Source organism: Gadus morhua, chromosome 11 (genome assembly GCF_902167405.1).
Source record: "Gadus morhua chromosome 11, gadMor3.0, whole genome shotgun sequence".
In the NCBI taxonomy this organism is placed as follows: domain Eukaryota; kingdom Metazoa; phylum Chordata; class Actinopteri; order Gadiformes; family Gadidae; genus Gadus; species Gadus morhua.
Window position 1 is genome coordinate 29,199,936 of NC_044058.1, and position 14,813 is coordinate 29,214,748.

The following is a 14,813-nucleotide window of genomic DNA, read 5'->3' on the forward strand; positions in this document are numbered from 1 at the left end:
CTCTCTGTCTGTCTGTCTGCCTCTCTGTCTGTCTGTCTGTCTGTCAGACTACTGTAAGAAGGCCTACAAGAAGGTGCACCACACGCGTCTGGAGGAGAAGGTGACCACCATCTGCCAGCGGGAGAACTCCTTCTACGTGGACACGGTCCGCGCCTTCAGGGACCGGCGATACGAGTTCAAGGGCCTGCACAAGGTGAACCCGGAGAACTGAGAGCTGCTTCACACACTACTCCACAACTGCAACAAGTCACGTCTTCACCAAGACACATCTCAACATCATTTCAGGGGTCACAGAGAACCAGCTCCCACATGTATTCTCGTGGGGTTGTTACACTTTAGAATGCTCCATCTCCTCCTCTCGCCCTCCCTGTCACAAACCAAGTGGTCTGACCCGACCGGCCTGTGTCTGCGGTTGACGTTGCTCTCGCCCCCCAGGTGTGGAAGAAGAAGCTGTCGTCGGCGCTGGACAGCGGGGACGCGGCGGAGGCCAAGCGCTGCAAGAACATGGAGATCCTGTACGACTCGCTGCAGCTCGCCCACAAGTGCATCCTCAACTCCTTCTACGGCTACGTCATGAGGAAGGGGTACGCAGCCCGCCATCCCATAATGCACTGCACCAGGACCTGGGCTGCTAGCAGGAGCGTGTTGGTGTGGATGGGGTTCAGGTTTCCCATGATGCCCTTCACCTGCACACGAGCTGCTAGGAACGAGATGTTGGGGGAGATGAGATTTAGAATCAGTACTTTATTAATCCCAGGGAAATTATTAGTCTCACAATTCCTCTGCTCAAGAGAAATTATAAATATGAATAGAGTATAAAATATAAAGATAAAAATAACAATAAATATGTAACATATGCCAAAAAAAGGTCTGAGAATGTCAGTACTGTAACTTGCGTGGCTGAGAGGCTGGGGCTCTGTTAAGATGGAGGCAGGGAGGAGCTCCCGGGGTTCAGAGGCTGACGATGCTGTCTCCTCAGGGCTCGATGGTACTCCATGGAGATGGCGGGCATCGTGTGTTTCACCGGAGCCAACATCATCACCCAGGCCAGGGAGCTCATCGAGCAGATTGGGTGAGGACCTTCTGTCTGTCCGTCTCACTGTCTGTCCGTCTCCTTGTCTCTTTCTGTCTCTCGCTGCTTCTGTCTCTCTATTTTTCTGGCAAAAGTTATGATGGGTAGTTGGTTCAAAGGACAGATCACACCTCCTTACCCTTCTCTCATCCCGCTAAACCTTTTCTAGAATGAGATATTGGGGATGACATGCTGGATGGAATCGTTGATATAAAACATACAGGGAATTCCTGTTTGGTTTTCTTTAATTTATATTTCCCCCTTTCGCTCTGTCTCTGTCTCTGTCTCTCTGTCTCTCTGTCTCTCTGTCTCTCTGTCTCTGTCTCTGTCTCTGTCTCTGTCTCTCTCTCTCTCTGTCTCTCTGTCTCTCTGTCTCTGTCTCTGTCTCTGTCTCTGTCTCTGCCTCTCCCTCCCCATTGACCAGACGCCCGCTGGAGCTGGACACAGACGGGATCTGGTGCGTTCTCCCCAACACCTTCCCGGAGAACTTTGTGGTGAAGACGAGCATGGAGAAGAAGGCGAAGGTGACCATCTCGTACCCGGGCGCCATGCTGAACATCCTGGTGAAGGAGGGCTTCACCAACGATCAGTACCAGGAGCTGGTCGACCCCGCCACGCTCACCTACGCCACGCGCGCCGAGAACAGCATCTTCTTCGAGGTGGACGGGCCGTACCTCGCCATGATCCTGCCCGCCTCCAAGGAGGAGGGCAAGAAGCTGAAGAAGAGGTAAGAGACGGGGGGCAGGGAGCAGGGCCGGGGCAATCCTCCAGTTCAGAGGGTGGAAGCGTACATGTACTGTGTAGTACATGTACTACACAGTACTTTTAGCGGATACTTTATGCAAACAACCTTTAGTTAAGATTTAACTTTAGATGCACGTCATTATGGATAAAGGCCTGCTTGTTGATACGTATTATAGATGGATAGATGTCTGTCAATGTAGATAGAGGATCCATACATAAGGAGCTTGTTTTGGTGTACTGGTGCAGAAATACATGCTGCAGACATGTTGAAAAAGATCTGTAAAGGTTGAACAAAAGGGGGTAAGGGCCTTGCTGATGCTGAGAGGCTGACCCCCGGTGTCCAGGTACGCTGTGTTCAACGAGGACGGCTCCCTGGCCGAGCTGAAGGGCTTCGAGGTGAAGAGGAGGGGTGAGCTCCAGCTCATCAAGATCTTCCAGTCCTCCGTGTTCGAGTCGTTCCTGAAGGGCACCACCCTGGACGAGGTCTACGCCTCCGTGGCCAAGGTGGCCGACTACTGGCTGGACGTGCTCTACAGCAAGGTGGGGAACCGTCAGTCAGTGGGGAACCGTCAGTCAGTGGGGAACCGTCAGTCAGTGGGGAACCGTCAGTCAGTGGGGAACCGTCAGTCAGTGGGGAACCTTCAGTCAGTGGGGAACCGTCAGTCAGTGGGGAACCTTCAGTGAGTGGGGAACCTTCAGTGAGTGGGGAACCTTCAGTGAGTGGGGAACCTTCAGTCAGTGGGGAACCTTCAGTCAGTGGGGAACCTTCAGTGAGTGGGGAACCTTCAGTGAGCGGGGAACCTTCAGTGAGCGGGGAACCTTCAGTGTGTGCTGGAACCTTCGGTTAGCGTTGGAGAACCTTCGGTTACTCTCTGTCCTCCTGGCTCGTCTCATCTGATCTCTCTCGTCTGGTCTGGGCCCACCTCGTCTCATCTCGTCTCATCTGATCTGATCTCCTCTCGTCTGGTCTGGGCCCACCTCGTCTCACCTCGTCTCATCCGATCTGATCTCCTCTCCACTCGTCTGGTCTGGGCCCACCTCGTCTCACCTCGTCTCATCCGATCTGATCTCCTCCCGCCCCCTCCGGCCTCGCCAGGCGGCCAACATGCCGGACGCGGAGCTGTTCGAGCTGATCTCGGAGAACCGCTCCATGTCGCGGCGCCTGGAGGACTACGGCGAGCAGAAGTCCACGTCCATCAGCACGGCCAAGCGGCTGGCCGAGTTCCTGGGCGACCAGATGGTGAAGGACGCCGGGCTCAGCTGCCGCTACGTCATCTCCAGGAAGCCCGAGGGGGCCCCCGTCACCGAGAGGTGGGGCGCCGGGGTCAAGGGTCAGACCCAGAGGGTCAGGGGGTTGACATTAACCCTTTGTAATCTGCAAGCTCTTGACTAATCCTTGTTTGTTTGGTATGCAATCTATTGTCAGTGTCTTCAATGCTGCTAATCCTAACATTATCATAATTGTAATAACTGTTCGTGTATCGTCAAACGTTACAGTTGAGGATTTAGCACGACACTTAAAGGTTATCAGCGATTCTAGGCCGAAACATCAGTGATGACATTCATCTGACCGTTCCTCACGATCCGCCAGCCGCCCGCCCAATAAGCAGGCTGTCAAGAAACACGTCTCTGTAGGCGGCCTGTGCCCCGAGGTCATACACAGAAACAAATGGTAATTAAAACCAAAATAAATAGTATTCCAACCAATCACCGACCAGGGGTGGGTGCTGTGGGGTTTTGCGCTGGGTTCATGATAGATTTTACTGGATGCACGAAACACGGAAGGGGGGGGGCGAGCGGGCTCTGTTTGTTTGTTTGGGATCTCGCCTCAAAACCGACAGAAGAGACGTCACCCGACATCGCTGACACAGCCTTTAAATAGACCAGACTACCTGGTTACCCGGTTGCCATGCCAACATGATAAGGAGTATGCTTATGGCTGAAGCTGGTACCGTGTGTACCCTGGCTCCTCTGCCTGTAACCGTGTGGCTGTTGTCTCCCCGTCAGAGCCATCCCCATGGCCATCTTCCAGGCCGAGCCCAGCGTGAAGAAGCACTTCCTGAGGAAGTGGCTGAAGACCCCCGCCCTGCACGACATGGACATCCGCACGGTACGACCCACGCACGCCCTGATCACACGCCCTGATTACACGCCCTGGTCTCAACACGCCCTGACCTCTGACCTCAACACGCCCTGACCTCTGACCTCAACACGCCCTGACCTCAGCACGCCCTGACCTCTGACCTCAACACGCCCTGACCTCAACACGCCCTGACCTCTGACCTCAACACGCCCTGACCTCAACACGCCCTGACCTCTGACCTCAACACGCCCTGACCTCAACACGCCCTGACCTCAACACACCCTGACCTCAGCACGTCCTGACCTCAACACGCCCTGACCTCTGACCTCAACACGACCTGACCTCAGCCCTGACCTCAACACGCCCTGACCTCAACACGCCCTGACCTCAGCACACCCCGACCTCTGACCTCAACACGCCCTGACCTCAACACGACCTGGTCTCTAAGATATTGTTGATCAACATTTCAAGCTGATTTCCAAAAAATATATGATTATTATTTTACTCCTACACAATATTATATCTTACTATATCGGGTTTCTTTGAGAAAATAGCTCAATACATCTTTATAAAATAAAATATGTTGCCTTATTATTCTCATGACTATTAATTCCCAGTGGAGCTCTGTAAAGGTGCAGTCTAGTCCTCTCTTTATTCGGTGCGGTGGTCCTGGCACCAGGTCCACTGCTCCGTGATGGGTCTTAAGCTAAGGCCACACTGCACGCGCTTTTCGGGTTAAAAAACGCGCATAATGCGCCTAACCTGACGCTTGATCATTGTGTGTCACAAAAACGGTTCAACGCGCCCAACGCCGTGGCTGCGCTGGATTTAGGAATCCGAGGTAGGAAACCCAAACGCCGCCGTGTTTGGGTGCATGATAGAGTTTAGATCGGGTTAGATTAAATAATCTCGGATATAAATAACACGATTCGGGTTAAATAACTTCACATGGTGTGTCTGGTGTGTTTCCAGCATTCGTAGTGTTGATCAGCAGAGAAATAGTCCGCCAAGACGTTGAGGTTGCTTAGCAACCAGAGACGCTGTCCATGCAAGTGAACGGAGCGTTCCCTCTTCGTCTAACCCAACATCTTTCACGTTCACCGAGCGAACATTATGAAAGTAAAATGCACATTTCTCGCTAATTTTTTTTACATAAATGCTTTTAATGGCGTAACTATGTTACTATTTCCACCCAGAATAAAGAAAGATGTCGGCCGTATGCTTCTGTGCAAGCGTCACTACTCTCTGCCAGTGACGTCGGGTCAAGCTCCACGCTGATTGGCTACCGCGGCTAAGCGTCACGCGTAGGCGCGTCAAAAGTTCAATTTTTTGAACTTTTTGCGTTGGTGCGTTTACGTGCGTCATTACGTGCGTATGCCGCGTCTAACGCCACTAACGCGCCACTTTAACGCGTTAGTCGACCCTTCTGTCTCCTCCCCGTCCAGATCCTGGACTGGAACTACTACATCGAGAGGCTGGGCAGCACCATCCAGAAGATCATCACCATCCCAGCAGCCCTGCAACAGGTCAAACCAGTGCTCCCAGTTAGCCTGATCACTAGACCAGTGCTCCCAGTCTGTCTGTTAGCCTGATAGGCTGTAGGGGGTCACTAGACCAGTGCTCCCAGTCTGTCTGATAGGCTGTAGGGGGTCACTAGTCCAGTGCTCCCAGTCTGTCTGTTAGCCTGATAGGCTGTAGGGGGTCACTAGAGATGGCTGAATTCTGAGCTATGGATATTTGATTATAACTATATTACTCGTATTAAGGTCTGACGAAGGGCTTGTATACCAACTCTAGACCAGGGTTCTGATGGGGTTCTGATGGGGCTCTGATGGGGTTCTGATGGGGTTCTGATGGGGTTCTGATGGGGCTCTGATGGGGTTCTGATGGGGCTCTGATGGGGTTCTGATGGGGCTCTGATGGGGTTCTGATGGGGCTCTGATGGGGCTCTGATGGGGCTCTGATGGGGCTCTGATGGGGTTCTGATGGGGTTCTGATGGGGCTCTGATGGGGCTCTGATGGGGCTCTGATGGGGTTCTGATGGGGTACTGATGGGGTTCTGATGGGGTTCTCCAGGTGAAGAACCCGGTCCCCAGGGTCCGCCACCCCGACTGGCTCCACAAGAAGCTCCTGGAGAAGAACGACATCTACAAGCAGAAGAAGATCAGCGAGCTGTTCACCAGCGAGGGCAAGAGACAGGTGGGTCGCCTAGCAACAGACCGCCACCGGCTCAGCATCACCTTCAGAAGGCGGGAAATAAAGTGCCATCAAATAATACACAGCAAGGAAAAGATGGAGGGACAAATGTATCAACTAGCCTGTCTGTCTTAACGTCTGTCTCTCTCCCCCCTCCATCGCTGTCTCTCCCTCCCTTCCCCCCTCTCTCTCCCTCCTCCATCGCTGTCTCTCCCTCCCCCTCCCTTCCTCCACCTCCCTCCACCTCCCTTCCTCTCCCCCCCCCCCCTCTCCCCCCCCCCCCCTCCCCTCCTCTCTCCCCCCTCCCTCCCTCCCCCTCCCTCTCCCCCCCCCCTCCCCTCCTCTCTCCCCCCCCTCCCTCCCTCCCTCCCTTCCCTCCACCCCCCTCCCTCCCTCTCCCCCCCCCCAGGTGGCCCACCAGCCCCTCCAGCCCGGCGAGGCGGCGGACCTGGAGGACTTCGGGCGTCCCCCCCGCCCCCTGCAGCCGGCCGTGCTGATCAGCACCAAGCGGCGCCGCGCCTCCCAGGGGGAGGAGAGCCAGGGGGTGTCCCAGGACCTGGAGCTCACCCAGTCCTGGAGGGAGATCCTGGGGGCCCCACCCCCCCAGGGCACCACCCAGGTGAGCCCCGCCCGTCCAGAGGAGACGGAGACCTGGAGGAACCCGGGAGCAGGACCCCGGGAGCCAGGACCCCCGAACCCCACCGGCTCGTTACTGACACCAGTCTCTGCCTCCCCGTGTCTGCCTCCCCGTGTCTGCCTCCCCGTGTCTGCCTCCCCGTCTGTCTGCCTCCCCGTCTGTCTGCCTCCCCGTCTGTCTGTCTCTCTCTCTCTCTCTCTCTCTCTCTCTCTCTCTCTCTCTCTCTCTCTCTCTCTCTCTCTCTCTCTCTCTCTCTCTCTCTCTCTCTCTCTCTCTCTCTCTCTCTCTCTCTCTCTCTCTCTCTCTCTCTCTCTCTCTCTCTCTCTCTCTCTCTCTCTCTCTCTCTCTCTCTCTCTCTCTCTCTCTCTCTCTCTCTCTCTCTCTCGTGTCCGGTCTGATCGTCTCTCTCTCTCTCTCTCGTGTCCGGTCTGATCGTCTCTCTCTCTCTCTCTCGTGTCCGGTCTGATCGTCTCTCTCTCTCTCTCTCGTGTCCGGTCTGATCGTCTCTCTCTCTCTCTCTCGTGTCCGGTCTGATCGTCTCTCTCTCTCTCTCTCGTGTCCGGTCTGATCGTCTCTCTCTGTGTGTCCCCCCCCCCTCTAGGAGGAGCGTCTGGTGTGGCTGCGGTACCACAAGAAGAAGTGGGAGCTGCAGCTGCGGCAGAGGAAGGAGCGGAGGAAGAGGAGGAGGCTGGGGGACGGGGAGGCCCAGCCCGTGGGCGGGGGCGTGATCCGGGACGCGCCCACCACCGGCCTGGGGGGCTTCCTGCGCCGGACGGCCCGCAGCATCCTGGACATGCCGTGGCAGATCGTGCAGGTGAGCCGAGCTCTGCGTGGCTGTCCTGTACGCGCCCGTCCAAGGATCTCATTGGCTTTGCATGGGACGCTCCCGCAATGCATTGTGGGTCCGTCCGTAGCATCGGCGCCGTCTCTTGCGTCCAAGAGTTGAGAAAAGTTTAACTTGTCAGGCCGCGTCGGATCCGTCAGCCAATCAGATCGCGTTATGCTAATATATGACCTAGGGACGCGGCGTCTGGCTGCGTCTGCACAGACCACACCCCACGCGTCGGCCACGCCCTCTCTCGTCTGCTGATGGGCGTGTACCGCGTGCCAGCGGCGTTACGCCCACATGTCCGCTCAGAGCAGTGTATTATTACATTGTTTTAATTCATTGTGTTACTGTAACTGGCATGTCTATGTTACTACTACATGGCATGCAGCTCGCATCTGTGTCGTACGTCCTGGCACTTACAAACAGTACTCAGCATGGTGTAGGGCCTTAACCTAGCTGTCTGTGTTGGATATGGGGAATGGGTTAACCTAGTGATGGTTAGTGCTGGTCCTGTAGATAGCAGAGACCAGGGACCTCTCTCTGGTCCTGTAGACCAGGTGTCTCTCTCCCCTGGTCCTGGTCCTGGTCCTGTAGACCAGGTGACCTCTCTCCCCTGGTCCTGTAGACCAGGTGTCTCTCTCCCCTGGTCCTGGTCCTGTAGACCAGGTGTCTCTCTCTGGTCCTGTAGACCAGGTGTCTCTCTCCCCTGGCCCTGGTCCTGTAGACCAGGTGACCTCTCTATCCTGGTCCTGTAGACCAGGTGTCTCTCTCCCCTGGTCCTGGTATTGTAGACCAGGTGACCTCTCTCTGGTCCTGTAGACCAGGTGTCTCTCTCTGGTCCTGTAGACCAGGTGTCTCTCTCCCCTGGTCCTGGTCCTGTAGACCAGGTGTCTCTCTCTGGTCCTGTAGACCAGGTGTCCCTCTCCCCTGGTCCTGGTCCTGTAGACCAGGTGTCCCTCCCCCCTGGTCCTGTAGACCAGGTGTCTCTCTCCCCTGGTCCTGGTCCAGTAGACCAGGTGTCTCTCTCCCCTGGTCCTGGCCCTGTAGACCAGGTGTCTCTCTCTGGTCCTGTAGACCAGGTGTCCCTCTCCCCTGGTCCTGGTCCTGTAGACCAGGTGTCCCTCCCCCCTGGTCCTGTAGACCAGGTGTCTCTCTCCCCTGGTCCTGGTCCAGTAGACCAGGTGTCTCTCTCCCCTGGTCCTGGTCCTGTAGACCAGGTGTCTCTCTCTGGTCCTGTAGACCAGGTGTCCCTCTCCCCTGGTCCTGGTCCTGTAGACCAGGTGTCCCTCCCCCCTGACCGCTGGTCTCTCTCCTCCAGATAGCGGAGACGGCCCAGCCAGGCCTGTACCGTCTGTGGGCCGTGATGGGCAACGACCTCCACTGCATGAAGCTGCACATCCCCCGCGTCTTCTACGTCAACCAGAAGGTCCCCAAGCAGGAGGACGGGGCCAACTACCGCAAGGTGGGTCGCCACGACCACGGGGGGGGGTCCAACCCCTGGGAGGGGCGGGGTCCGACCCCTGGGGGGGGGGGGGGGGGGGGGTCCGACCCCTGGGGGGGTCCAGCCCTCCAGCTCCCTCACCTCTGTGTCTGACTCGTGGAGGCAGCCGGCCAGCGATTGGCCGGTCGAGCTGCCTGTCACGCCATTTGAGACCATTCAGTCCAATCACAGCTTAACACAGACAGACAGACCGTGTACCTGTGGGTCATGTGAATATAACTGTTGGTGTCTGTAGGTGAACAGGATGTTGCCGCGCTCCAACATCGTGTACTTCCTGTACGAGTACTCCGTGCCGGAGGACATGTACCAGGAGCACATCAACGAGATCAACGCAGACCTCGCCGCGCCCGACATCGAGGGGGTCTACGAGACGCAGGTACCTGGTCCCACCGTGTGTGTGTGTGTGTGTGTGTGTGTGTGTGTGTGTGTGTTTACTCCTCCCCCCCAGGTCCCCTATGGGTCAGGTCTCTCAGTGTGTGTCTGACTCCTCCTCCTCTGTGTGTGTGACCCCCCCCCCCCAGGTGCCCCTCCTGTTCCGTGCCCTGGTGCAGCTGGGCTGTGTCTGTATGGTCAACAAGCAGGCGCTGCGGACGCTGGCCGGCCGCGAGGCCGACACCTTCGAGCTGGAGAACCTGGAGATGAGGTCGCTGGCCCAGTTCAGCTACCTGGAGCCCGGTAAGACCAGTAACACCAGTCAGACTAGTCCGCCCCTAGGCGCTGGCCCAGTTCAGCTACCTGGAGCCCGGTAAGACCAGTAAGACCAGTCCGCCCCCCAGCGATGGCTCTCCCTCTGACACGGCCACTGCTTGACAGGGAAGCCACTGGGATTGTGGGAAAGCTGAACCTTTGACCCCATGGGTCTGTTTTGGAGAACTCCGAACCAGACCCCAGACCCATGACCTCTGACCCACGACCTCGACGGTCCAGCCTGTCAGCCCTCCCTTCCCTGAACTGAGCGTGACGTTCCCAACCCGCGCACGGGGCGGCGCTCCGTGCGACGCATCCCGACGGGCGCTCGGAGAGCCTTCAGCGCGGCTCCGACTGTAAAGCTCCATGAACAGATTGGGCTGCATGATGTATGAATCAAACCCCCTGTGGTGCCCTCTGACCTCCTCCCCCCCCCCCTGTAGGGAGCATCCGCCACATCTACCTGTACCACCACAGCCAAGGTCACAAGGCCCTGTTCGGAGTGTTCATCCCCTCGCAGCGCAAGGCCAGCATCTTCATCCTGGACACGGTACCCGTCCTCCTCCTCCTCCTCCTCCTCCTCCTCCTCCTCTACCTGTCTCTCTCTCTGTCCCTCTGGCGCTCTGTCTTGTGTGTGTGTGTGGGCTAACAAGGGGTCTAACAAGGGGTCTAACGGGGGGTCTTACGGGGGGGCTAGCGAGGGGCCTAACGAGCGGGCTAGCGAGGGGCTAACGAGGGGGCTAGCGAGGGGGCTAGCGAGGGGCTAACGAGGGGGCTAGCGAGGGGCTAACGAGGGGGCTAGCGAGGGGCTAACGAGCCCGTTTTGCCCTGCAGGTGCGCAGTAACCAGATGCCAAACCTGAGCACGCTGTACGGGGTGGAGCGCACGGCGCTGCTGGAGAAGACCACGGAGGACCTGCTGCCCCCCGAGAAGCACACCTTCGAGGTCCGCGCAGAGAACGACATCAAGGCCATCTACCGGGCGCTGCAGCGCACGCTGCTCAACTACAAGGTAAACAACAACAGCATGCTCAACTACAAGGTAAACAACAACAACACCAACATGCTCAACTACTAGGTAAACAACAACAGCATGCTCAACTACTGGGTAAACAACAATAACACCAACATGCTCAACTACTAGGTAAACAACATGCTCAACTACAAGGTAAACAATAACAAGCTGAACTACTAGGTAAACAACAACAACAACATGCTCAACTACTAGGTAAACAACAACAACATGCTCAACTACAAGGTAAACAATAACAAGCTGAACTACTAGGTAAACAACAACAGCATGCTCAACTACTAGGTAAACAACAACAACATGCTCAACTACAAGGTAAACAATAACAAGCTGAACTACTAGGTAAACAACAACAGCATGCTCAACTACTAGGTAAACAACAACAACATGCTCAACTGCTAGGTAAACAACATGCTGAACTACGAGGTAGACAATAACAACACACCAAACAACTACTACTCGCTCCAAAACAAAACTCCTGGTCCGGTTAGTCTCTGGTGGTCCTGACCCTGGTCCCGTTAGTCTCTAGTGACCCTGACCCTGGTCCGGTTAGTCTCTGGTGGTCCTGACCCTGGTCCCGTTAGTCTCTAGTGACCCTGACCCTGGTCCGGTTGGTCTCTAGTGACCCTGGTCTGGTTAGTCTCTAGTGACCCTGGTCCGGTCGGTCTCTAGTGACCCTGGTCCGGTTGGTCTCTGGTGGTACTGGTCCCGTTCGTCTCTGGTGGTCCTGACCCCGTTAGTCTCCGGTGGTCCTGACCCCGTTAGTCTGCAGTGGTCCTGACCCTGGTCCGGTTGGTCTCTGGTGGTCCTGACCCTGGTCCTGGTCCGGTAGGTCTCTAGTGGTCCTGACCCTGGTCCTTGTGGTCCCCCCAGGAGGAGCGCCGTGGGCCCACCCTGATCGCGGTGCAGTCCAACTGGGAGCTGCGGCGGCTGGCGGCGGGGATGGGCGTCCTGGAGGAGTTCCCCGTGGTGCCGGTCCACGTGGCCGACGACATCAGCTACAACGTCCTGGACTGGCAGCGGCACGGAGCTCGACGCATGATCCGCCACTACCTCAACCTGGACTCCTGCCTGTCGCAGGCCTTCGACATGGCCCGGTAAGACCGCCCCACGACCCACTAGGCACTGGGGACTGGCCCGGTAAGACCGCCCCACTAAGACCGCCCCACGACCCACTAGGCACTGGGGACTGGCCCGGTAAGACCGCCCCACGACCCACTAGGGACTGGCCCGGTAAGGACCGGCTGCTTCAATCCATCTCCTGCATCGGTCTCCTGGATCTTCTTCTCCTTTCTAATAAACTCAGCAGCTCTTCTTCATAGTAGAGCAGAGTGACCCCAGTGCCTCTGGTCCCGCCCTCTTTGGTCCCGCCCTCTTTGGTCCCGCCCTCTTTGGTCCCGCCCTCCCTGGTACCGCCCTCCCTGGTCCCGCCCTCACCCCCTCCCGTATGCCTCTGGTCCCGCCCTCACTCCCTCCCCGGTGCCTCTGGTCGCGCCCTCTCTTGTCCCGCCCTCACTTCTTCCCCGTTGCCTCTGGTCTCGCCCTCCCTGGTCCCGCCCTCCCTGGTCCCGCCCTCAATCCCTCCCCCGTGCCTCTGGTCCCGCCCTCACTCCCTCCCCCGGTGTCTCTGGTCCCGCCCTCACTCCCTCCCCGGTGCCTCTGGTCCCGCCCTCACTTCCTCCCTGGTGCCTCTGGTCCCGCCCTCACTTCCTCCCCGTGCCTCTGGTTCTCCAGGTACTACCACCTGCCCGTGGGGAACCTGCCCCAGGACGTGTCCATCTTCGGCTCGGACCTGTTCCTGGCCCGCCACCTGCGGAAGCACAACCACCTGCTGTGGATGTCCCCCACCACCCGGCCCGACCTGGGGGGACGCGAGGCCGACGACAGCCGGCTGGTGATGGAGAGCGACGACCGGGTGTCCGTGGAGATCAACGCCCCGGGGTGTTACTCCACAGGTAGGGCGTCAGGCTGGGTGCTACCTCCCCTCTCTACAGTGTGTATCATTACCTCCCCTCTCTACAGTGTGTGTATCAATACCTCCCCTCTCTACAGTGTGTACCAATACCTCCCCTCTCCACAGTGTGTATCAATACCTCCCCCCTCTACAGTGTGTGTATCAATACCTCCCCTCTCTACAGTGTGTATCAATACCTCCCCTCTCTACAGTGTGTATCAATACCTCCCCTCTCCACAGTGTGTATCAATACCTCCCCCCTCTACAGTGTGTGTATCAATACCTCCCCTCTCTACAGTGTGTATCAATACCTCCCCTCTCTACAGTGTGTGTATCAATACCTCCCCTCTCTACGGTGTGTGTATCAATACCTCCCCTCTCTACGGTGTGTGTATCAATACCTCCCCTCTCTACGGTGTGTGTATCAATACCTCCCCTCTCTACGGTGTGTGTATCAATACCTCCCCTCTCTACGGTGTGTGTATCAATACCTCCCCTCTCCACGGTGTGTGTATCAGTACCTCCCCTCTCTACGGTGTGTGTATCAGTACCTCCCCTCTCTACGGTGTGTGTATCAATACCTCCCCTCTCTACGGTGTGTGTATCAATACCTCCCCTCTCTACAGTGTGTATCAATACCTCCCCTCTCTACAGTGTGTGTATCAATACCTCCCCTCTCTACAGTGTGTGTATCAATACCTCCCCTCTCTACAGTGTGTGTATCAGTACCTCCCCTCTCCACAGTGTGTGTATCAATACCTCCCCTCTACAGTGTGTGTATCAATACCTCCCCTCTCTACAGTGTGTATAAATACCCCCCCTCTCTACAGTGTGTGTATCAGTACCTCCCCTCTCCACAGTGTGTGTATCAGTACCTCCCCTCTCCACAGTGTGTGTATCAATACCTCCCCTCTCTACAGTGTGCATCAATACCTCCCCTCTCTACAGTGTGTGTATCAATACCTCCCCTCTGTACAGTGTGTGTGTATCAATACCTCCCCTCTCTACAGTGTGTGTGTATCAATACCTCCCCTCTCTACAGTGTGTGTATCAATACCTCCCCTCTCTACAGTGTGTGTATCAATACCTCCCCTCTCTACAGTGTGTGTATCAATACCTCCCCTCTCCACAGTGTGTGTATCAATACCTCCCCTCTCCACAGTGTGTGTATCAATACCTCCCCTCTCTACAGTGTGTGTATCAATACCTCCCCTCTCTACAGTGTGTGTATCAGTACCTCCCCTCTCTACAGTGTGTGTATCAATACCTCCCCTCTCCACAGTGTGTGTATCAATACCTCCCCTCTCCACAGTGTGTGTATCAGTACCGCCCCTCTCCACAGTGTGTGTATCAATACCTCCTCTCCACAGTGTGTGTGGAGCTGGACCTGCAGAGCCTGGCGGTGAACACCATCCTCCAGTCGCAGCACGTCAACGACATGGAGGGCGGGGCCAGCCTGGGGGTGAGCTTCGACGTCATCCAGCAGGCCTCGCTGGAGGACATGATGTCCGGGAACCAGGGGGCCGTGGCGGTGGCCAGCTACGACGAGACCGCCCTCTGCTCCAACACCTTCAGGTACGCTGTCTGCTACGGCACGTGTGTATGTCCCTTTAAGAGCCCGTGTGTGTGTGTCCCTTTAAGAGCCCGTGTGTGTCTGTCCCTTTAAGAGCTCGTGTGTGTGTGTCCCTTTAAGAGCCCGTGTGTGTGTGTCCCTTTAAGAGCCTGTGTGTGTGTGTCCCTTTAAGAGCCTGTGTGTGTGTGTGTGTGTGTCCCTTTAAGAGCCCGTGTGTGTCTGTCCCTTTAAGAGCTCGTGTGTGTGTGTCCCTTTAAGAGCCTGTGTGTGTGTGTGTGTGTGTGTCCCTTTAAGAGCCCGTGTGTCTATGTCCCTTTAAGAGCCAGCGCAGGTTGATGAGGCTGTTGAACCAAATTATATCTGAAGGCTGCAATGCCGTACTGACCGCATGTGCTCTGTCAAAACGCCTCCTTCCTTGCATGTGCGCCTCAATAACCAAACATACTTCTTGCACAGCCTGGAAGCAAGTGAATGATGTCTGGACGGTAGGGATGTGTCGGTCGCAACT

At 56.6% G+C, this 14,813-nt stretch overlaps 1 protein-coding gene across 1 annotated transcript in view; it reads left to right on the plus strand.

Moving 5' to 3' along the window:
* The window catches only part of pole (polymerase (DNA directed), epsilon), a 35,753-nt gene that overhangs the window by 11,486 nt on the left and 9,454 nt on the right, over positions 1 to 14,813 (plus strand). Inside the window, exons 20-38 of the mRNA XM_030370680.1 lie at positions 48 to 193; positions 436 to 584; positions 980 to 1,072; positions 1,497 to 1,799; positions 2,161 to 2,356; positions 2,913 to 3,127; positions 3,824 to 3,926; positions 5,345 to 5,425; positions 5,976 to 6,098; positions 6,505 to 6,714; positions 7,334 to 7,546; positions 8,880 to 9,023; positions 9,298 to 9,438; positions 9,584 to 9,737; positions 10,193 to 10,299; positions 10,584 to 10,760; positions 11,652 to 11,875; positions 12,513 to 12,733; positions 14,103 to 14,307. Of these exons, the coding sequence (XP_030226540.1) occupies positions 48 to 193; positions 436 to 584; positions 980 to 1,072; positions 1,497 to 1,799; positions 2,161 to 2,356; positions 2,913 to 3,127; positions 3,824 to 3,926; positions 5,345 to 5,425; positions 5,976 to 6,098; positions 6,505 to 6,714; positions 7,334 to 7,546; positions 8,880 to 9,023; positions 9,298 to 9,438; positions 9,584 to 9,737; positions 10,193 to 10,299; positions 10,584 to 10,760; positions 11,652 to 11,875; positions 12,513 to 12,733; positions 14,103 to 14,307 (3,205 nt within the window). The remainder of the gene's footprint in view (positions 1 to 47; positions 194 to 435; positions 585 to 979; positions 1,073 to 1,496; positions 1,800 to 2,160; positions 2,357 to 2,912; positions 3,128 to 3,823; positions 3,927 to 5,344; positions 5,426 to 5,975; positions 6,099 to 6,504; positions 6,715 to 7,333; positions 7,547 to 8,879; positions 9,024 to 9,297; positions 9,439 to 9,583; positions 9,738 to 10,192; positions 10,300 to 10,583; positions 10,761 to 11,651; positions 11,876 to 12,512; positions 12,734 to 14,102; positions 14,308 to 14,813) is intronic.